The sequence below is a fragment of the Humulus lupulus genome, chromosome 6 (assembly GCF_963169125.1).
Source record: "Humulus lupulus chromosome 6, drHumLupu1.1, whole genome shotgun sequence".
Lineage (NCBI taxonomy): Eukaryota > Viridiplantae > Streptophyta > Magnoliopsida > Rosales > Cannabaceae > Humulus > Humulus lupulus.
The window spans coordinates 152,718,035-152,742,646 of NC_084798.1; the positions used below are offsets into that span (position 1 = coordinate 152,718,035).

The 24,612-nt window shown below is 42.7% G+C and overlaps 1 protein-coding gene across 1 annotated transcript; it reads right to left on the bottom strand.

Moving 5' to 3' along the window:
- Positions 1 to 21,195: 21,195 nt before the first annotated feature.
- On the bottom strand, positions 21,196 to 23,131 carry LOC133785564 (uncharacterized). The gene is made up of 3 exons (XM_062224787.1): positions 22,648 to 23,131; positions 21,997 to 22,584; positions 21,196 to 21,215 (listed from the first exon to the last, which is right to left on the bottom strand). Exons 1-3 carry the CDS (start codon positions 23,129 to 23,131, stop codon positions 21,196 to 21,198), a joined length of 1,092 nt encoding a protein of 363 aa, XP_062080771.1.
- Positions 23,132 to 24,612: the final 1,481 nt, after the last annotated feature.

Sequence of the window (24,612 nt, forward strand, 5' to 3'; positions counted from 1 at the left end):
GTCATTCTGAAAAGCAAAACCATGTGTCAATGCCCCATTGTTGGGCCCATCAGTCCGTGCATTTAATTAGGGGTCAACTCGATATCCCAAACGTCCACTTTGCGCCCGAGGTGTCCTTTCCCAAAGAAAAAATCATTTTGATTTGCACCTTTTGAGCCCTGACCGTCGGATCACCTTCGTGAACTTACTAGGGCAAGTCATCCAACGGTTGTGGGGAAGTTGCTTCTCTAATACGTTTTGTTGGGTATAAAAACCCAAAGAAACCTTTAGTCTCATACTATAACCATTCAAAAATAAAAAACTTTCCCAGCACACTTTCTTCTTTCTCGTCTGCCTCTTATCTTCAACCCTTTCTCGGAGTTCTAGACAACTGGCGTGAATCGTCTTACTTCTGGTCAGACAGAAAATAGCACTCCAGGGTTAGGACTCGCCTCGGCACTTACCTTCTCTTTATCTCGAGTAAGTACCTTCGACCCACTTTTTTGTTTTTGGTGTGTGCTTGGTGTTTTTTGATATATGTTAGGGTTGGTAGTCGTATGGAATTTTGGAGTCTGTTTCTCATTTTCACAAGTCATTTTAGGCACATTTTGATATTATGCTCCTTCGAAATGACCTTCAAGAGTCTTTTCATCAACTTTGCATTTCTAAGCCTGTGACCAGAATCTGGAAATTTTCCAAATTCCAATAGGTTCATCTTCTCTGGCTTGTCCTTAGGCGTCGGGGATACCTCACACTTCCAAAACTCTCATTTCCTTCCCGAGCAGTATTCCTAGAGTCGTTCATGTTTTGGCCATCTTTCCTTCGGTCAGAATACTTACTGCTTGGTTTTTTGTCTCAGATGTTCGAGGAACTGCATCAACTACACGAACAAGGGTTTTATCTCTTCAACTAGTAGATCTCCGATATGGTTCGAGCATGAGATGATTTCAAAAGCAATGTAAGGACAGGGAAGCAAGAGTCGACCAGGGAGCTAGTCGTTTGCCCCGACCTTCAAGTGGCAGTGAGGCCCGAAATGCCTGAAGACCGGGGGCTCACTATAGAGGAGGTAAACAGGGGCCTCATTCTGCACCGTACACAGAAATATGAGGGTGATGTGTTCGAAGCAGAGGATTACCACACTCTGCTTCGACACCCCGATGCTCTCGAGGCGATCATGAGGCACTACTCGGTCAGAGACAGATGCCTCATCCGCCTCTATCAGGAATCCGAAAGGGCGCATCGCAGCGTATATAGCCTAAGCGCTTGGAGCCAGGCCCACTTGATGATAGGGGATAACCTACCCCTCAAGCAATACTTCATGAACTTCTTGAAGTTTGAGGGGATAGCCCCCGTCTAATTTTCCCCAAATGGCTATAGAGTGCTCACGGGGATGTACATTCTATACTGGAAGTAGAAATGGCCTGAGCCCTCACCAGCAGAGATTCTCTATTTCTACAGTTTCAAAACCACTCCTCGGAAGAAAGGCTCCAAGCGATATGGATATTATACCCTAGCGAAGTACCCAGCCTCGTCACTTAGCTACAAGGCTCCCCACCATAACGAGAATCATGCTTGGGACTACAAGGATGCCTTCTTCTTTACGGATGGCTTCCTGACCCGTAGTGACCCAACCTTATTCTCGACTTCTCCTGAGTAGGTGAGTATCTTTCTGAACGCGTTTACTCTTAGCCTCGCTAGGGCCTTTCTGTATTCGATACTTAGTCATTTCGTTTTGAATAGGTCATTTCCGCCAAACTCCATATGTCCAGCTCTTCGAGGAACATCTCCAGGCGATGAAGGCTCTCCCCGGTTGAGACTTAGACCTTAGCGTCCTAGTAAAAGAGGAGAATCTTATTACGTCAGGGATTCTCAACGTCGAACAACGAATAGGAAACTTCGAGCTGACCAAATACCGCCAATCCAAGAAGTTTTGGGAGTTGGCGTCCCGTCATATCAATTACATAGAAGGGCTAGCCAAGAAGGCGTTTCACAAACGGCTGGCAGAGGAAAGGCTGGTGAACACGCGTGCTATAGAAGAGGCCCGAGAGGCCCAAGAGGATTAGGAGCTCGAGGAAGAGCTTCAGGAAGGGATGGAAGCTTCCCACTCGGACTTGGGTAAATCACCTCTCGCTCTGACTTCTGCTTTCCAAGTAGGTGATAGGATAAGTCCCAAGCATATTTGGGCTTCCCCAACACTCCTTCGTTGTGGTCAAATCTCACATGATCGTTGGACTAGGGAAGAATTCCAAGATTACCTAGATCTCAGAGAAATTTATCTCCACCACCCTAGGAGGCAATCCACCTCTCATGGGTTCGTACCCTTAGACCGAGTGATGTCCTTCACCTCGAGCAGGTTTTGCCAATATGGCACCAACATTAGCTATGAGGCTGGGAATAGGATAGTACACCCTCACTATTTGCACCGACGCTTAACTCACGGTGAGCCTCCGAGTAGCTTATTTTATTGCATTGTCCTTTTGTGTAGAATGTACACTAGCTATTTAATTTGTTCCTGCAACTCACATGGGATTGGCGGACATTGCCCAGTCTGTGCTAAGGTTAGGAGCGCCCCCTAGCTCTTCGGTATGAGAGGGGTCGTCGCATCCTCGGGAGCAACCCAAACCCTCTTCTCTGACCAAGAGGCAGAGAGTCTCCACTCCCCCCGCAGAGGTCCCTGCAACCGACTTGCCCCCGGTAGTGGAGATCCCCTCCTCGCCCGATTCAAACGAGGTGGTTCAAAAGGCAAGGCCGAAGGAGGTTCGAGAATTGGACCAAGGGTCGGTTCAAGACTTGGAGCAGGAGGCGGTGCCACCCCAAGTCCGTCTCCTGGTGTACTCTGAGAAGTATGAGGGGGCTTTGTTGGAGCAGTATAAGAAGATGCTTCAACACTTTGAAGCAAGGCTGGAAGAAGGCAACAAAGCCTTGCACGAGACAGTCGAGGCCCTACGTCAACTCAAACCACCGCGAGAGAGGTCCATCGTCCCTCCAATTGGTCGAGCCGAACTGGAGACTTTGTTCTCCTCAAAGCTAGGGGAGATCATTGCTCCTCTCACCTTAACAAGGTGTTATAAAGCTAACACATTTTTTTTTTTTTTTTTTTTTGTGTTGTAGTCTACCTTGGCCTGCCAGCACTTGGGAGACATCATGATGGAGAAGTCATACGAACTTCAGAAATCCCAGGATAAGATTGTCTCCCTTAAGGAGAAAACGAAAGGCTCTCAGGAAGAACTTGCTCGAGCCAACTCTGCCCTCGAGGCCGAGCGAAAATGCTCTCGGGTCTCAGAAGGCATCTAAGGACATGCAGCAAGCCAAAGGGGAAATGAAGGTGGTTGTTGAGGGCAAGCAGCAAGCCCAGGAGGAGGCTAAGAAAGCCACAACTGAGATCGCCATAGTGGCCCTGGAGAACTCCCAGCTTTAATAGCAAGCTAAGGAGGCTATCGACTGGGCTGAGCTAGCTGAGAGGAAGGCCCTCCAAGCCATGGAGATGAACAGCTCTGCTAGGTGACAGGTGGAGAAGCTCAAACAGGAGACCGAGTCTATCACCGAGGATGCCTTCTATGTGGCCTGGTATCACAACTAGGACATTAACTTGGACTTCATTGGGAAGCCTGAGAAGTACAAGCTCCATTGCAACGAGTGCCTCTGAGCTACCCAAGCTGTCGAGGCAACCCAAGTGGTTCCAACAGCCAAGGCAAACCCATCTGCTGAGCCACTCAACCAATTGAGGTGACCCCAGCTGCCGAGACGGCCCGAGCAGGGGGTGCCCCGAGTGGAGATCCAGTCATTGAACTGGTGGTGGAGGTTCCCAAAGACTAATTATAATTTTTGCATTTAGGCATGCATTCCATAAACTTATTGGGGTATATACAAACAATCGCTCGATCCCCCGAGCATAGTTGTAATTATTCACCCATTTAAGAATTATGTAACTTGCCTTGCTTTTTATTTAGTTTGGTTCTATGAATTCACCGTAACTTAAATTGCCACGCGAATAAGCACTCAAACCGTTTTAAACACTTGTAACTATAAATTCAACGTAACACGAATGTCACGAGAACGAGAACTCGGCCGTTTTAAACACTTGGTTCTATAAATTCAACATAACATGAATGTCACGAGAACGAGAACTCAGACTGTTTTAAACACTTGGTTCTATAAATTCAACGTAACATGAATGTCACGAAAACGAGAACTCAGACCGTTTTAAACACTTGGTTCTATAAATTCAACGTGACATGAGTGTTATGAGAACAAGAACTCAACTGTTTTAAACACTTGGTTTTACAAATTCAACGTAACACGAATATCACGAGAACAAGAATTCAGATCGTTTTAAACACTTGGTTCTATAAATTCAACGTAACACGAATGTCACGAGAACAAGTACTCAAACTACTTGACTAGTAGCTCCCATGTTTAGTCCCGTGTAGGCCCATAGTCCTAGAAGTAACTTTGTCGTGGAATTCACCATTGGTCTTTAATCGGCGTCTTATGCCCCCGCAACCCAAAGATTTGGGCTTTTAGGGGTCCTAGCATGTGAAACTACCTGCCCCCCGAGTATTCACTATTCGAGGGGTCAGCGGTTTCAACACTGCTCTCTGAGTGCATATCTTATCATTTCCATACCATCTTACACCTCCTCAAGAGGTGATGTTAACGAAGCACCCAGGCGTAGGATGCCTGAGTATCCTTTCATATCGCACAGATTAGGATTTGGTTATTACTCTCCGGGTGCGCGCTATCCTCGAGAGGTAACCTAAATTCTTAGTCTGTGCTACATGGGGTTTTCAAGATATGGGATATAGTGACATTAGGGGCGCCTCGCTCATTGACTAGCCAAGCTTTCCCTGTCACAGATATCCCAAGGCCAGTACAGGGTACTCGGCCTTCCATTTGCACCTCGAGACCAAGAGACTTAGCCAGAGTTCCTCGGGCTTGGTGTCCACGAGAGGTGACAATAGTCTATTCTCACACTACTTGGGTTATCTATCTCCTAGGTGCTAAGCCTAGTTCTACCTTGAACAAGCTCCTATCTAGGCTAGACTTTACTAGTTTCCTAGGATTTTCTACTCTCGGGATAATGACGCTAGGCTTACTCTTCACAATTGACAAGTTTAGTTTCCTAGGTCATTCCTTGTGAGGCGTAGTACTGCCTTAACTCCATGCCCCCCAAGGGATCAGAGACTAGTCTGTGATCACTTGTCCAAGCGAGCGGGTGCTCTTGCACAACATTAATAGAAAGTAAAGGAAAATAAAGAATATAAGCAGACAATAAATGTCTTACCATGTTTTACATACACAGTTTCCATTATATGTGCCCGAAGGCTACAAGGGGTATTACAGAAATAGAGAATATGTGTTGCTCATACTACTGTTAATACCGACGAAGATGCTCGACATTCCACGCATGAGGAATCAGCTCCCCACTTAGTTGGGATAACTTGTATGTTCTCGGACACACAACGCTCTCGACTTGATATAGACCATCCAAGTTGGGTCCCAGCACTCCCGCACTGGGGTCCCGGGTGGCTAAGAAGACTCTTCGCAACACCAAGTCTCCGACCCCAAATTTTCTATCTTTTACTTTGGAGTTAAAATATCTGGCTACCTTCTGCTGGTAGGATGCTACTCGAAGCTGAGAAGCTTCGCATAGCTCCTCCACAAGGTCCAGGGACTCCCGAAGTAAAGCATGGTTCGTGGTTGGATCATACGTATCCTGTCAGTGTGTGGATATAGCTGCTTATACTGGGAGCATAGCCCCATATCCGTAGGCCATCAAGAAGGGAGAATGGTCGGTAGAGGTCCGGGCAGTGGTGTGGTAGCTCCACAATGCCCTAGGCAGCTCCTCGGGCCAAGCTTTTTTGCATGTTCCAACATTTTTTTCAAAGTCGACTTGAGTGTCTTGTTAACTGCTTCCACTTGGCCATTGTCCTACGGATGGACCATGGAAGAGAAGCTCTTGACGACAACATGTTGTTGAAAGAAGTCCGTGAACACTTCACTGTCGAACTGCAATCCGTTGTTGGAGACTATCTTCCTCGGAAACCCATACCGACAAATGATATTTTTTATGACGAAATCCAAAGTCTTTTTGGAGGTGATTGTGGTGAGCGGCTCGGCCTCAACCCACTTCGTGAAGTATTCGATGGCCACTATGGCATATTTCACCCCTCCCTTCCCTGTAGGCAGGGACCTAATAAGGTCGACGCCCCAGACAGCAAAAGGCCATGGGCTGGTCATCTATGTAAGCTCATTTGGAGGCATTTGGGGGATGTTGGTGAAGCGTTGGCATTTGTTGCATTTCTTGACGTAATCCATTGTGTCTCCATTCATGGTGGGCCAAAAATACCCTTGTCTTAAGATTTTCTTGGATAGGCTCTACCCCCCAGCGTGATCTCTGCAAAAACCTTCGTGTACCTCTCGTAGTATTAAACCGGCTTCTTGCTTGGATACACACCGAAGTAAAGGCAAAGAATAACCTCAACTGTAAAGCCTATCATCCATAATTATGTACCTCGATACTTGGTACATCAACTTCTGAGAGGCCTTCTTATCTTGGGGAAACTCCCTGGAAACAATGTATTTAACTATTGGCTCCATCCACCCATCCTGGGGTTGTATTGACTCCACCTAGTCTGGAGCTGAGATACTCGGAGACTCCAAGTAGTCAATGGGGACTACATTGATTAATTCAGCATCTTTGGTCGTGGCCAGTTTAGCCAGGGCGTCCGCGTTGGAATTTTTCTCCAACGGTACTTGTCGAATAGTGAATCTTCGGAAGTTATGCAGCATTTCTTGAGCCTTTTCCCAGTACGCTGCCATCTTTGTTCCCTAGGCCTGTTACTCTCCGATAACATGGTTCACCACGAGTTGGGAATCGCTAAAGATCTTGAATCCTTTGGCCTTGAGCTCCAGTGCCACGTGGAGACCAGCGATTAAGGCTTCGTACTCCGCTTCATTGTTAGAGGTGCAAAACCCAAAGCGAAGGGCGCTATGCACCCTATGTCCCTCAGGGGAAACTAAAATAAGTCTCGCTCCAACGCCATTTTTTTTTAACACCCATCCACAAATGACTTACAGGTTGGTCCGACCACTAGGGCGCACTCAGTCCTCTCCTGATTCCCGGTGCACTCGATAATGAAATCGGGGAATGCCTGACTCTTTATGGCAGTCCTCGGATGATAGGTGATTTCAAACTAACTCATCTCCACCGACCACTTTAAAAGCCTTCACGATGACTCAGGCTTTTGAAGGACTTGTCAGAGGGGATGGTTCGTGAGGACCTTAATTGGATGTACCTGGAAGTAGGGTCTTAGCTTTCGAGAGGCAACCATTAAGAAAAAGGTTAACTTCTCTATCAGCGGGTATCTAGACTCTGCCTCGAGGAGTCTTTTGCTGACATAATAGATAGGGTGCTGAACACGGCTTTCTTCCTTTACCAAAGCGACACTGATGGAGTCTTCAAAAACAGCCATGTAGAGCAGGAGAGGCTCTCCGTCTACTGGCTTGGACAGGATCAGAAGGTTTTCCATGTGTGCCTTGAGCTTTTGGAACGCATGTTTGCACTCCTCCGTCCATTCAAACCTCCAACTCCCTCGGAGAACATTGAAGAAGTGGATGCACTTGTATGTTGCCTTAGAGACAAAACGGCTCAAAGCTGTGATCCTTCCTATCAGGCTTTGAACATATTTATAGAGAGATGGAATTTCAATTAGAGCCTTGATCTTCTCGGGGTTCGCCTCATTCCCCCGAGCACTTACGATGAAGCCTAGGAACTTGCTGGATGCCACCCAAAATGTGCGTTTTTGGGGGTTGAGCTTCATCTCGAACCGGCGGAGCACTGTGAAGACCTCAGTCAAGTCACCCACATGGTCTGGGGCGATCCTGGACTTCACCAACATATCATCCACATAGACCTCCATGTTCCACCCCAACTGGTTTTTGAACATCTTGTTAACTAGATAGTGGTAGGTGGCCCCAGCATTCTTCAACTTGAAAGGCATCACGATGTAATAATAGACACTCTTGTTGGTTCGAAAGCTAGTGTGCTCCTGATCAGTGACGAGCATGGATATCTGGTTATATCCCGAGTATGCATCCATGAACAACAACAACTCAAAACCGGAGGTGGCATCGACCATCTGGTCTGTCTTGGGGAGCAGAAAGTAGTCCTTCGGGCAGGCCTTGTTAAGGTCTGAAAAATTGATGCATGTCCTCCAAGTGTCATTCGGCTTTGGCACGAGGAGAGGATTGGATAACCACCTGGGATATTGGGCTTCTCGGATAAACCCATTGGAGAGTAGCTTGTCCACTTTGGCCTTGAGGGCTTCTTTCCGAGTTTGATCAAACGTCTGTTGCTTCTACTGGACGGGAGCAAAGCTAGAATCGACATTCAAGGCATGACATATGATATTCGGATCAATGCCAATCATGTCGGAATGTGACCACGTGAACACATCTAGTTTCCTCGGAGGAAGCCCACCAATGCCTCACAGACTTCCGCTTTCAAGCTTCCCCCAACTTTTACTTTCCTATTGGGGTGGAGGTATCAAGGACTACCTCCTCCACTTCCTATATTGGTTCAATGGACCTCTCTTCTTGAACCCTTAGGTCTAACTTGTCAGACCCCGACTCCTGGACAACTTGTACCTCCGAGGCCTCAAACTTCTCGGGACCTTCTTCCCTTACCATCATCACTGGAGCCTTGAGGGAGACATTGTAGCACTGTCTCGCCTCTTTCTGGTCACCACGGACTATGTCGATTCCTGCATCTATGGGGAACTTCATGCACAGATGATGGATGGAGATGACAGGCCCAAACTCCACTAGTGTAGGTCGTCCCAAGATGGCGTTGTACGCCGAGGAACAGTCCACCACTATGAAGGTGCAATATTTGAAGGCTTGGCGAGGTACCCCTCCAAGCGTCACAGGGAGCTTAATCTTCCCCATCGGTATAAGGACTTTTCCCGAGAATACATAGAGTGTTGAGGCGCATGGAGACAAGTTTGCCGTAGTCAACCCTATCTTCTCGAAGGCTGGCTTAAACAGGATATTCACCGAACTCCCATTGTCTACTAGAATCTGCGCCACCATTTTGTTGGAGATTTGGCTCTCAATCACCAACGGGTCGTGAAGTGGGAAATGCACTCTCCGAGCATCGTCTTCGGAGAATGTTATGACTTGGTCAGTCATTCATGGCATTTGGGCAGGCAGCTGAACCAAAGCCATTACCTCATCATCGTGATTCAAAGCTCGCGCATATCTGTTTTGTGAGCTTCATGAAGTGCCCCCCAAATGAGGCCCTCCTTAGATGGTTCCTACCCGCTCGTTCACCGGAGGAGGTCCCTGGGCCACTAGATGTTGGGGAGCTACAGGAGCTACTGCCAGGGCCTGTGGTATGACAGGTGGGACAACCAGTCCTTCCACGAGAGGTTGTGCTTGACACGCTCCACCCTTAGCATATTGATGGAGGTGTCCCAGCTTGATGAGATTCTCAATCTCATCCTTGAGTTGATGGCACACATTGGTGTGGTGCCCAATGTCGTTGTGGAAACGAAAAAAATTTCTAGGGTCTTGCCTATCTCTATCTTTTCAAATGGGTTATGGCTTCCAGTAATAAACGTGTTGTGTCGTGGCCACAAAGATGTTCTCTCGGAGTCTACCAAGTCAATGTACTCGAAATACTGTGAGACGTACTTCTCACCTAATGTGACTCCCTGCTCCGGTTGTGTGGTTCCGCTCCCTCTGGGTTTGCAACCCTTACCCTTCCCTCCGCGCCTTGTGCCATTGGGAGCTCTACTGGATTCAACAGGCTGGGATGGGGCAACAACTCTAGCACTGAATGCAGGCTGAAAAGCGTTGTATCCAGTGGGCGCTGCCCCGAACCCTGTCAGAGCCATACCAAATCCAGGAGTAAACATGGCGCTGTAACCGGAAGGGGTGGCGTTTTGGCTAGGTTGGACTCCCCCCGAGCCTTGTTGGATGTGAACATAGGGGGAGCATTGGATCCCCAAGGCCACGGGTCCAAGTGTGGCCGACGTAGGAAAGACGGCGGGTGCTCTGAATGCTCCAATCTGGGCATCCTCCCAGCTGATGTACTTTTGTGCTTGACGAATGAAGTAGTCGAGACGTTGGCATCCCCTCTGCTGGAGATCATCCCAAAGTGGGGATGTCATGCGTATGCCGACCTGTAATTCCATCAACTGCTAGTCATCATCGACCCTCTTGGTTTTCGTTGCTTCTTCTTTGAAGCGCTTGATGTAGGCCTTGAGGGTCTCGAAAGGCCCTTGCTTTATGTTGTCCAAGGCGTTGACCTCAAATATTACCTTCTAGACTCCTATGAACTGTCTTCAAAAGGCGGATGATAACTGGTTCCATGACTGAATGGACCCTGGTCAGAGCTATTTAAACCATTCATCCGCTGGCCCCGTCAGGGTAAGCGCGAACACATGACACTTAGCATCGTCGAAGACACGATGCACCGACATTAACCTGTTGAACTTAGACAGGTGGTCTATGGGATCCCAACCACCATCATAGGATGGTATGGATGGAATTTTGAAGCCTATAGGTAGTGAGGCTTCAACAAGATGAGGGGCACACAACTCCACTTCTTCATCCTCGAAGTCAGACTAATGGGCTTGCCGCCTGGCCATCCTGAGCATTATCCGCTTCAAACCTTCCAACTATGCACGGAGTGGGTCGCAATCCCGGTTGACACCCTGAGCCGGGTTATCTCTTCTTCGAGTGTTGAGATTATCTCAGAGATCTGACAGACTTCTCCCAACAGGATCGCACCTTCCTGCCTTATTGCACCTCCAGGCATTAAGGTTGTCTCGTAAGTCGGCCTGTCCCTGAAAAGGATTGTTATCCGCTAGGCGAGCCACTTCGATCTCCCCATTGGACTCGACGTTTTTATTTACCGAGATACTTATGCCACATTCTCGTTTTTGTGGGGCGTTCCTCGGGTGGATCCCTGGACCATTATTCCTACGGGGCTGGTTAGGTCCCGAGCGAACACCAGATCCATGCCTCGTGCGATCCCTATGGCCACGTCGGGGCAGAACGCCCCGAGACCCACAGGCACTGACTGCTTGGTGGTGTCCTTGGGCCCTTGTGTCGTTATCTTTCCCAGCCTACTGAGAAACCTGGTGGCCTTTGGGTTCTGGACGAGCCCTCTTCTGCTTTGGAGCAAGATTATTATCAGCCTTTCCCTTACCATGGTCATGTGGCGGCATCGAGGCTCCACCTCCTGCCGGGTGCCTGACGTGCACCTCAGATGGCGGATCTCGCGCCTCTGTGGCTAGATGCTCGGGAGGCACCCCAGCCGCATTGGCAGGTGGCACTCCAACGGGGTGCGCATGTGGCATGCCAGTTGGATGCCCAACTAGTACATTTTCGTTGGGGTCCACTCATAGCCCTTGGGCTGCAAGAGTGGCCTTCATGGCAAGTACCATCTTCTGAAGGGCGATGATGTTACCTTCTTGAGCATCAATCTTTTGTTATTGGGTGGCCACCTGCTCACGAAGCACTACCACCTCCGGTGTCTCTTCCGCCTCCATGGGCTGAGGGTATTATTCCTCATAATACCCTTGGTCAGCACCATTATCCTCGCCATCATACTCGGTGTATTCATCATAGTCCTCTATCATCTCAAGCACGTCCTGAGGTGGTTGCCTACTGGGTTCTCCTCCTTCAACTCCGATAGGAGGGAGCACCTCATCTGTAACAGCCCTTCATGTAGTCACCATGCTTGTGAGTGTTTCAAATGTTTTCTTCAAGCTCTCAATGAAAGCACCAAAATGTTGACTGCCTTTTTCGCTATCAACCTTAATAAGGGAGATTAAAGAAATCAACTATAAGAACACAAGGATTTTTACGTGGTTCAGGTTATAAAAGAACCCTAGTCCACGAGTCGCTGTCATTATGAAGATTGTAAGCTTGTTTTTGCAAGCTCCAATGGTGTATTCTCAAGCAGCGTTTAGATTGCTCTGAGTACAAGGTATTTTCTCTCTAAAAAACTGAACCATTTACAATGAGACTCCCAGTCCTATTTATAGAGGTTAGGGTCATTAATACTAATCATAAGTAATTAATACACATTCTTCCCATTACTCAGGAATTAATACCAATTCAATGCGTTGGGCTGCATTGAATAGAGACCATGGCCCAAACGAGATTTGCGGGGCCCACTGCCGAAAAGCACCTACTTTATAGGGAACATGCCCCAGGTATTGTCAGGGCATGCTGTAAGTACCTGTGTGTTAGGCATTGTAGTGGGTGTGTGAATTGTCAAGTCGTACACTCGACAACACTGTTGATGGATCATCTATAAAGGTTGTCAGACGATCCTCTAGCTCTGAAAACCCGCGTTTACTGACATGTTGTGCCTTATCTTAGGTCTGAGAACCAGAACCTCGGGCCTGGGAGACGACTGGGAGACGAGACCCCTCGCCTTAATTGCCCGAGCTGGAGAACCTCCAGCTCCAAGAATGAACATCGGAGAGTAATCTACTAAGGCACCCATGGCCCACTGTCAAAGGCAAGGTCTCACCTAAGAGGACCCTTGCTCCGACTAAAGACCTCAGGCAGTAACATGCCCCGAGGATGCCTACAAATGTCCAAGCCAGTCACTGGGGGTTGCCACATGTCGGAGGTGAAAATACAGACAACAATGATATTGTCTTAACTGTGAGTGATCATGGTGAACTAGCTAAGCTAAAAGAGAGACTTGTTGAAGAGTTAGAGATCAAATACTTGGGTACATTAAAATATTTTCTTGGAATGCAATGTGCTAGGTCCAAAGAAGGTATCTTTGTTAATCAGCGTAAGTATGTACTTGATTTTCATAATGAGACAGGTATGCTACGTTGTAATCTTGCTGAAACACCAATTGAACCAAATGTTAAGTTGCAGCCCACACAAGCAGAGAATGTGAAGGATCGGGAGTGTTACCAAAGATTAGTCAGAAGACTGATTTACCTATCATACACACGAGCAGACATAGCATTCTCAGTGAGTATGACAAGTTAGTTTATGCATTCACGTGTACATGAGCATTTTGAAGCTTTCTACTTAATTTTGAGGTATCTAAAAGGAACACCTAGGAAAGGACTCATGTTTAAGTAACAATTTCATCTACAAATTGAAGCCTATACAGATGCATATTGGGCTAGAAGCATAGTGTATAGAAGATTCACCTCAGCTATTGTTAGTTTGTTGGAGGTAACTTAGTCACATGGTAGAGTAAAAAGCAGAATGTGGTTGCCAGAAGCAGTGTTGAAGCTAAGTTTAGACCTATAGCTCATGGTATATGTGAGATTTTGTGGATAAGACTACTTGAAGAATTGAAGGTATCACAATCATCACCAATAAAACTGTATTTTGATAACAAGGCTATCATTTCAATTGCTCACAATCCAGTTCTTCATGACCGTACAAAACATGTAGAAGTGGATAAGCATTTTATCAAGGAGAAGATAAAGGTTGGATTGATTCTTATGACATATGTTCCTACCGAAGAGCAAGTTGTAGATATCTTCACTAAAGGACTGTTCAAGAAACAAATTGATTTTTTGAGCAGGAAGCTGGCTATGGAAGATATTTTTAAACCACATAGAGGGGGGTGTTGGAAAAAAAATCAAACTATTTTAGGCAGTTTCCTTTTTAGGAATGATCTTGTATAGCTGTAAATTAGAAAAATGGTTGGTTGCTATTCTTATTCTAGGAAAGTAGTTATTAGACTGATTTAGCTGCATTAAAGTTAAGGGTTCTTTTTTTGGTTTAAGTAACCTTGTATATGTATAAATACATGTTTAGTGTAAAGAAATAAAATATCATAAAATTACCCTATTTCTGACTTGCACATTCCACAAACTATGAAACAAGAGCATTAGTCAGTCAAAATAATGTCATCAATATACACCAAAAAAACAAAGAAAGATATATCTAAGTATGAATTCTTGAATCAAAAAGCTAACATGAGTTGACGCAATTCATGATACCAAGCTTGAGGAGCTTGCTTGAGACTATAGATGGCTTTATGAAGTGTATAGACGTATAAGTGATGATCGTAATCAACAAACCCAGTGATTGAGTAAGATATTTTTAGATAGTTTTCCTCTCAAAAAGAAAAAACAAAGCATTATTGACATCCAATTAATGGAGAGAATAACCATAATGTAATAGTAAGCTTAACAACTTGATTGAAGGTTTCATGGTAATCCACACCAGGCCCTTGGGTACAAGATGAGTTTTATAATTATCAATAGAACAATCCAAATGAAACTGTCATAGGGAAACTCCATGAATTGACCCTATTTAATAGTATAATACTAACTCTAACCTCACTTTAATGTTTCTCATGTTTTTAACCTTATACCCATGTGAAAGGACTAAGTTACCCTTATTAACTGTAACGCCCTACTTCCTTAGAGCCATTACTAAGTGAGTTTAAAAACGTGCTCTCAACTCGCTAGTCGAGGTTTTAGATCAAACAGTGTAATTAAGCCATAAACAGAGGAAACACTTTAGAAATAATAATTTCCATAGAAAATCATTAAAGGTTTACACTCGGGATCCCAAAATACAGTTTAGAAATGTTTACAACATATTAATTAAACCAAGTCGACTAGACGACAAAATCAGAGTTTATTTACAAGCATCTCCCAAAATCCTCTGGCCGTGGCAGCCAGGCTGGCCAAACATGTAGACGCCGCCCCACGCCTGCTATACTCATGGTTGGTTGATCTTCTCTTTACCCTTACCTGCACCACAGAGCATCTGTGAGCCGAAGCCCAGCAAGAAAACCCACAAACAGATAACATATGCAACACATATATGAGGCATATAAATAGGCCACCAATTGGCCAAACACATACGGCCTCGCCGTCCCAGGCGTTTACCAAGCCCTGGATTCACGGACCACACCATGAGGATATCCCAGGTATCCTTTTAGGGACTCGCCCTGGCAACTCGCACCCCACGTGCTCAACGCTGCTCCCGGCCCCTTACCGTTCTCGGCCTTACACTCAACGTGCATGACGCCGTTCCCGGCCCCTCGCCGTCCTCGGTCTACACCGTTCCCGGCTCTTGCCGATCACTCACATAATATCATTCATGACATAACAACAAGTACAGAATTCTAGCATAAACAGATAAAGAACTACGCTCAGCAGTTCTAACATATTGGGCTCGACCCTGCATATCAATCCGTTCAAACACATTTGGCTCAGCCCTGCATATCAATCCACTTAAACACATTTGGGCTCAGCCCTGCACATAAGCTCTTATGGGAATAAGGGTTTTCTTACCTGAGTCCCGAGCTCTCCGAGCACCGATGTCCCGAGCACAGTCCTCTAACTGGAGCCTCGCCGAAATCCCTAGTCACAACACATTACCAATATCCAGTCATAAAGTTCTAATCCAATGAACAACTTTGAGCCACAACCCTAACCTCTGGAACCTTGAATTCTATCAATCTGGGTGATAAAATCCATCTCGAGCCTTAACCATTGAATTCCCAAGCCTAAACACCCTTAAAAATGCAAACTGGCACTAAGGGTCGCGGCCCCACCCTCAAGAGCTGCGGCTAGCCTTAAAACAGAGGCTAGCACCACACTGACCCCCACACGGGCCGCAGCGTGCCCACCAAGTGCCGCAGCGCGCATGAACCTTCTCGGCCTCACATGGTCGAGCACGCACATGGGCCGCGGCGCACCCCTCCTAGGGCCGCGGCTCTCACCTCCAAACCCAGATTTTCCACCATTTTTCCACACCTTTCCTCAAGCTAATTCACCCAAAACTCACCTATCAAACCCAGATATTTAACACATACATACCAGCTCAATATCAACACTAAAACCCCATCAAAACCTGCTCCAAAACCCAACTAAGATACTTAAGAACATGTCAAACTTAACTAGCATGCATATTCTAGCAAACCAGTAACAATTCTCAACATAATCCCAATAATTAAAGCTTACCTTTCTGAATTCAATCCCTGTAGTTGATCCTTAAGCCTTAAGCTTCAAGCTCCTATAATATCACAGCTGAATTCCCCTAGACCTTCAAGTTGATTCCCTTAGTTTTCCTTGTGTTTATCTTAGAGAGTGAATGAGGAAGGAAGAGAAAAAACTATCCTTAGCTGAAAGAAAAGAGAGTAGGTTGGTTTCTATAGCTTCTAAATGTTTCCCCTTTTTGTTTTATTTGACTTAAGTCTAAAGGGTTACCTCAAGGCTCGGGGTACCAAAACGTCCCCGAGGGCAAAATGGTAAATTTTCCCAATATTCCCGCCTAGACATTCTATCCTCAAATATATCTCCAAATATTTATTTTCATGTCCCGATAATCCCATAACACCTAGTACCCAAATTACCCCTCAACTCACCCCGAGTCGGAATTTCAACCCTGTTGCGACTCCCTGGCTAACCGCTCCCCAGGACTGTCTCGGATCGTGCTGCACATACATTTCACATATATATATAACATATATCACATTCATGCCCCTAATATCCAGACGGGGCCCACATGCACATTTAACTCACTAAACATGCATCACTATCATATATTCACATTAATTCACCCACTAACACATTAAAGCATAATAAATCACTTATTGCCCTCCAGGCACACTAATCAAGGCCCTAAGCCCGATTAGCAAATTCGGGTCGTTACATTAACATTAGGGCTTCTTCCTCCATTTTCCCTTCCCATTTCATTTTTAGCTACCTTCTCTCTCTTCCTTCTCTCTCACAAAGAGAAAAAATACTCTTCCTTATCTCTCTCTATCAAATCATCATCAAAGAGAGATCCCCTCCCCTTTGCTTGCTCCCATCCCCTTCGCATGTAATCTACCACAGCCCCCATCCCCTCCGCTTGCTCCCGACCCCACAAACCCACATTGCTGCCTCACCGTGCTCCGCAGCCATATCGTCGAGCCCACGTCGCCGGAGCCCAAGGTATACAACACCTAAGACCCCACACTCCCCTTGCAAGCCTGATACCCTAGCCCAAGGTATTGTTGTTATATTATTTATGGCTCCCTTGTTTATTTTGACTTTGTCATATTGATGCTTTGAGATTTGATGGTTGTGGTTGGAAACATGTTAGAAGAAGGTAAGGTTTGGACTTTGGTTGAATTTCTAACTATTTGAGTCATGTTTTAATTTGGTGTGAATAATGAGTGAATTTAGTGTGAATCATGTGTGAAATTGGTGTGAACCATGTGTGATTGTGGTGTGAATTTAGTGTGAACCATGTATGAAGTGAAGTTGTTATGAACCATGTGTGATTTCAGTGTGAACAGTGTGTGAATTTGGTGTGAATAGTGTGTGAACGATGTTTCGAATTTATGGTGAATGATGTATGAACCATGCGTGATTTCAGTGTAAACAGTGTGTGAAATTGGTGTGAATATTGTGTGAACGATGTTCTAAATTTATGGTGAACAATGTGTGAATGATGTGTGAACCATGTGTGAATTTGGTGTGAATAGTGTGTGAACCATGTTTCGAAATTATGGTGAACAATGTGAGAATGATGTGTGAACCATGTGTGAATTTGGTATGAATGGTGTGTGAACGATGTGTGAACCATGTTTTGAATTTATCGTGAATAATGTGTGAATTATAATGGGAAACTACACTAACTAACCCTATTATAAAAATGCATGGCCTCAATTTCCAGTGTGTATATATCTCTTTTTCTAATATTATTAGTTTATTGGAATAAATTTATTAGCATATTATATATGATATATAAGTGAAAATCAATTATGGAAGGAACTTGTAACTAAAATGCACTAGTTTGTTATCAAATATATGAATGAGTATTATCAAATGCCAAACATGCTCAAAGTAGCTAAAGAATAGGCACCATATTTATCTCCATTGGTTTGAATTGAATCCTCATGTAGTGTGTATTTCACAACAATTTATGATCTCTTAATGTTTATATGTGAATTTAATTGAAAAACTAGGATCTTTTAATGATATAGAAAAACTCATTTGAAATATGATTTCATTTCTGCAGAATGTAAGTAATATTTTTTTAGTTTTAGGGATTTTGATTGAGAAATATCTTAGCTCAAACAAGACCAACAGTGGGATGGTTTATGGATTATTATGGGTATGTGCTTGTTAAATACTAACTTTGTTAGAATTTTGTGTGAACAAGTGGTGAATTTAGTGTGAACTATGTCTGAATTTGGTGTGAATTATGTGTGAGGTTGGTGTGAATTTGGGTGAACTATGTGTGAACCATACAAAGTGTGAATAATGCATGAAGCATACATGAATCATGTGTGAATTTAGTGTGAACAATATGAGTGAATTTTGGGTGAACTATGTGTGAATTTGGTGTGAATATAGTGTGAATTATGTGTGAGGTTGGTGTGAATTTTGGTGAACAATGTGTGAACAAAGTGTGAACCATGCGTAAATAATGTGTGAACCATACAAAGCGTGAATAATTTGTGAACCATACTTGAATCATGTGTGAATTTAGTATGAACAATATGTGTGAATTTGGGGTGAACTATGTGTGAACAACGTGTGAATTTGGTGTGAATATAGTGTGAATTATGTGTGAGGTTGGTGTGAATTTGGGTGAATTGTGTGTGAACAAAGTGTGAACCATGTGTGAATAATGTGTGAACCATACAAAGTGTGAATAATGTGTGAACCATACGTGAATCATGTGTGAATAAGTGGACAATATGTGTGTATTTGGGGTGAACTATGTATGAACAATGTGTAGATTTGGTGTGAACCATGTGTGATTTTAGTGTGAACCGTGTGTGAAGAAAGTGTGAGTATATATGAGTTATGTATTAAGCGCTTATTTAATTTACCTTTTCAGATGTCGCTCCTCATGCTTCTGACTGAAAGGCATTATCCAGCAAAGGCTGCGTATAGGGGAGGGAGCATTATGAGTACAATAATAACGAAGTTCATGGCATTTGACTTGTTGGAACGAGCGAAACAGTCACTGTTCAAGCAATTCTTCTTAGCTCCGCCTCTACAATATTCTGGAGTTATTATTCACCAATTACTTCTTTAGAGAGTTGTTGGTAGAGGAAAGAACGAATACTGCTTGAATTTTAATATTTGTGGTCATAATACAAGGTTTGGAATTAGTGAATTTGGTTTGATCACTGGATTGAATTGTGGAATTTCTTCGGATCAGGCAAAGTATAAAGAAATGACCAAGTGTAAAAGACTTCTCCAAACATACTTGAACAATAAAGAATGTTTGTATTCTGAAGAATTGGAAGATGGATTCAAAATGTGCGATGTGAAAGAAGATGTATGGAAATTAGGTCTATGTTTTTTGGTAGACTCTCTTTTATTACCTAGTGAACCAAAGAAGAAATGCTTTATTGATGTCCTTTCCATTGTGGAAAATGAAGATGACTTCTTCAACTATCCTTGGGGGAGATTATCGCACGATAAGACATTATTTGACTTGACAAAAGATATGGAAAGGCTAAGGAATAAATACTTGAAGAATGTTGAGCAAAAGAGAAAAAGACCAGCACCTAAGTACACAATTTATGGTTATGCCATTGCTCTACAATATTGGGCCTTTGAAATTTTCACAAATTTCGCTGCATTTGCTGATCAACAACCCATTGCCTTTCCAAGAATGCTTAGCTGGTCAGTGCATAAAATGATGAAAGAGAAAGATATTGAAGTTGTATTTAAGAAAAAAAAGTGTAAGTCGTTGAGATTTTATTTGAGTTTGTGATTTATAAGTAATGTTTATACCTTATTAATTTATTATTTTGTTGTGGGATCTTGTGAAGGCCACGCTCAATCCAAGACCTGAAGAGAAAGAATTTCATGAATCTATTATTCAAGAACCAGATGAACTACTCATGGGTCGTGTTATTAGCTTTATAGACAATGATGTGGAATTGGAGTTTGAAAGGGAAGGATGTGAGGAACCTCCCACAAAGCCCAATGTAGCAGATAGGCATCGTCACAAGCAAGACCAGAAAGAGATACCAACTCTAATTAACACTCACCATGAAAAGTTGTTAGCTGATATTGACACTTTGAAAAGTAACCAACAAAGAATGGAGGAGAAGTTGAATTATCTAATTAAATTGGTGCTCTCGCAACGTAAAGGTAGTGATTCTGAGGATTCAGTATCAGATGGGCATCTTGCTTCACCACACCATACATATATGGTGGAGCACGTTGTTGGAGAAGATAGCTCTAGATGTAAGGTGGTATTCCCTGAAGATATGGCTGGGGTGGAATTCAAGAGAAGGAGGGTTCCAAAGAAAACAAAATTTGGTGCTGAGTTTACTGATCCAACTAGGAAGAAAAAGAAAGCAAAGACAATTGTAAGTGATCGTTGTGAAATTAATCCCCTACAGCCATATGACGAAAAGCAAATGAGGCGTTTTAAGAAATGGGTAATTGGTTTAAAAAATAACGATAAGCCTATTTCTCTCTTGGCTAGTTTGTGCACAACAAAATGGTTTATTCAGCTACTTACACCACGTACATGGCTTGACGGACTGGTAAGACTTTGAAATAATTTTTTGTAAATATATATAATTTGAATGTGATGTATATATACTTATAATATTTGGCATGCAGCACATTGATGCAACTTTAGGGTTGATGAAAGAACGAGTTTACACTTACAAGAAGACTTACTCCGAAAGATTCACCATCGTGGATTCTATAATCCAATAGTTCTTCGAACCACATTGGGAACAATTCAACAAGAGGAAAATCAAATCAAGCTACATTTGGCCAAAAGAAGTGCTTGATTACTTGGTAGGAGATTATAACAATTTCAAAAGGAGTTGGAAAGACATTGATGATGTGTTGGCCCCGATTAATTTTTTCGGGACATAGTGGGTGTTGTTAGAGATATCATTGACAAGCTATCTTATAAAAGCTTATGACTCTGATATCACTATGGTCTCCAACATAGAGTTTGAGAATAAAATGAGCAAATGGGGAAAAATGCTACCATATCTAATTCAATCCATTGGGCTATTAAGCCATAGGAAAGATGTCCAACTACAAGCAGAGAAAGTGCATTTTGAGTTCACAAGACTTGGCACAGAAAAAGTGTCTCAGAACAAAACTAGGTATAACTCTGTTAACCATATTTAAATTGTAAATAATCACTATGGTCTTCCAATAATTAAAAAACTTTATTTCCTTTGCAGTGGCGATTGTGGGGTATATGTCATCAAACATCTGGAGTACTTGCTAGCAAAAAAATCATTAACCAGAGTAAATGACAGCAACATGGATTTCTTTAGAAAAAAGACTTGTGTAGATTTGTTTTACCATAACTTACAACCATAGTTGTATTTTATTTAAATATATGTATCTTATTTTTGAATGTATGAAGAAAACTATGTCAACTTCATCTCATTAAATGGAATTGAATGACTTCGTCAATTTCATCTTAATAGTGGAATAAATCTCTATCACTTTTATCTTATTAAGTTATGTGCGAATTAGGTGTGAATTAAGTGTGAACTACATGTGAAATATGTGTGAATCAGGTGTGAACTATGTGTGAATTATATGTGATTTACGTGCATGTATGAATTAGGTGTGTCCGAAACAACAAAACTTAACACAAAAAGTCGTATTACTGAACCAATCTAAAAATTCAAATTGCGCAATTAAAGAGTACAAAGTAAAACAATCAAAGTACAAACTAAGCATGTCTAGACGGTGGGGGACAAACAGTGGTGCACGTCACTCGATTGTGGCTCATGACACCACATCTACATTGTTTGTTATTCTTCTCACCCTCTGATAGACGTCATTTCTTCTTTGGGCGACCAGCCTTCTGCTTCACTAAAGGAGGAGCTATCACCATACTTCCTATGTCATTTGGTATCACCCATGGCACATAACAAAGTACCTCCACATCGAGTAGTCAAGAAGGTTCCATCTACACATATAACTGGGCGAATATATGTTTTAAACCCCATTATAGAAACACCTAAGGCCATGAAGCACTATTTGAACCTACCTTCATTGTCCATCTGCAAATGAGTAACAGTTCTAGGATTTTTTTGCTCCATCATGTATAGAAATGAGGGAAGTTTTTGAAATGATGATTTTGGTGTACCTCTTTTGTAAGCCAATGCATGCTCTCGACACCTCCAAGCTTTAGCATAGCTCATATGAACTCCATATGATAAACTCGTATCTTTTACAATTGACCTTGGCTTGTAATTAACATCATCACCCTCAAATTTTCTCCTTATGACATGTCCAATAAGCCATGGGGATGCCTGACGGTGATCTTTATGTTGAACACCCAATGAGCATGTGTGTTCACCGAAAAATTTATGAACCTCGAACATATCGGAATTAACCAATTTTGTAGCCCTCAACCTCCATTTGCATTTATCATCAACACATATTGTACACCATATATTTTTTGCAGACTTATTTACTTTAAACTCAAAGTTTTTCTTTAATGCATAAAGATGGAGTTTCATCTTCAACTCTTGCTTCTTCTCAAATATTTGACCATCTTTTATTTCCCACGAATTGATACTCGAAGAAGATGTCAGTAATTGAGTCGTTGAGGCTGAAGTAGAGCCTCTTTCCCCTTGATTCAACAAAAGTGAAGTACTCCATAGATTATTTTCACCAACCTATCTTACTTTACGACCTCTATTGTTTGAGGAATCATGGCGCTTCAATACTTCATTGTAGGTTGACTGTTGTAAATTATGTTTCACAAGTACATCACTGCAGGTAGGCCTATCAATATTTTCATTATCATCTGAGCTTAATGCATTGCTGTTATCATCATCACAACTGTCTTCATTGCCATCAATGCAAAAATCATCATTCACTTTGGTTTCAACTGGAGGAATAGTATACAACTCACGCGTTTTAGTAACCAAAGGATCATTACTTCTATTATCTATAGTAGACACACATAGGGGTGTCCGATGATTGATAGATGTTCCTATCTCATCAAGAAAAAAAGCAACATCATCATCATTACTAATCAAAGATGGAGGGATACCTTTACTTCCAAAATGATAGATTACATTTAAGTCAAGATCAATACGAGACTTGTCAGCTCTGATTAAAGTATACAATTGATCAACAAGACTATTGTAAGTGATAGTCTTTGGCACCTTCATACCCTTGCTTTGTTTCACACTAAATGACCAACCTTCGTTCAAAACTTGTTCCCACGATTCATTATATAACACCACAATATTTATATGTGTTTGACTTGTATAACATATGACAAAAGGTTCGGAACCCAAAGGTTATTAGGTAAAACTAGCCAAAAGAAATAAGAAATAAACGTGTGAAGCAAGCATGTGTGAAGCATGTGTGAACCAAGTATGAAACATGTGTGAACCGTGTGTGAACCAAGTGTGAAGCATGTATGTGTGAACAATGTGTAAACCATATGTGAATCATGTGTGAATCATGTGTGAAGTATGTGCAAACCAAGTGTGAATAATGTGTGAACGCAGTGACCTAAATCGTGGAAATCATTGAACTGTGTGTGAACCAAGTGTAAATCGTGTGTGAACCATGTGTGAACAATATGTAAACCATATGTGAATTATGTGTGAACCAAGTGTGAATCATGTATGAAGTACGCGTGAACCAAGTGTGAACCAAGTATGAATCATGTATGAACCAGGTGTGAATAATGTGTGAACTCGTTTGAACAATGTGTGAACTATGTTGGAACAATGTGTGAACGCAGTGACCTAAATCGCGAAAATCAATCGAAAATTCGTCATCTCATCATAAAATTATTTCTTTTCACAGATTTTTTAGTGTAGAGTAGTTTGAAAAATATATTTAAACTATTACACAAGACATCCATAACCTATAAATAAAAAAAAACACTTACTCATTATCAAATCAAATGTTCAAACTTCTTCAAGTTTGGGAGATGATTTTTCTTTAATCTTCAATCTTCTTCAGCTTGGGTGAGAAGGAAAAAAAATTGTGATAGATAACATCACTTTCTAAAGCTTTGTGAGAAGAAAAATGGTGATGATCTCTCCTTGATAATGATTTGAGAGAGAGAGAAGGAAGAGTGTTTGTTCTCTAGAGAGAAGGAAGAGAAATAAGGTAACTAAAAACGAAATGGGAAGGGAAAAGGGAGGAAGAAGCCCTAATGTTAATAATGGTAACTTGGTCCTTTCACATGTGTATAAGGTTAAAAACATGAGAAACATTAAAGTGAGGTTAGAGTTAGTATTAGATTATTAAATAGGGTCAATTCATGGAGTTTCCCTATCTTAACATGCTTTTATATGATAAATCCATTTGTAACCAACTTGATTAGAAATGTCATCAGAAGGAACATTTCCCATGTTCCATACTCCTCAGACAAAGCTTGACACCAATATAACTTTTTAAGTTTGTGTAGCTCATTTTTTGTAACTATTTTAGTTGCAAAATTATAGTTCTATAACCAAAAAAACAATATTTGTTAAATACTTAGCTGTATTTTTGTAAATAATAAACCGACCATTTATTATTTATTGAGCTTTTTTTTTTTGACAAAATATTATTTATTGAGCTTAGACCGTGAGAAAAATATATAATGAAAAAGAAAAATGGATGAGATAGCTTTAGAATTCCACTGTTG

Bases quoted from the DNA above. Each gene is read 5' to 3' on its own strand.
- LOC133785564 (XM_062224787.1), bottom strand. From the start codon at position 23,131: ATGAAGGTGCCAAAGACTATCACTTACAATAGTCTTGTTGATCAATTG. The intron at 22,585-22,647 runs GTCGTAAAGTAA...TGTTGAATCAAG, and splicing joins TGATTCCTCAAACAATAGAG to GGGAAAGAGGCTCTACTTCA. The intron at 21,216-21,996 runs GTAGGTTCAAAT...TTTTTTTGCTAG, and splicing joins TTTGCAGATGGACAATGAAG to CAAGTACTCCAGATGTTTGA.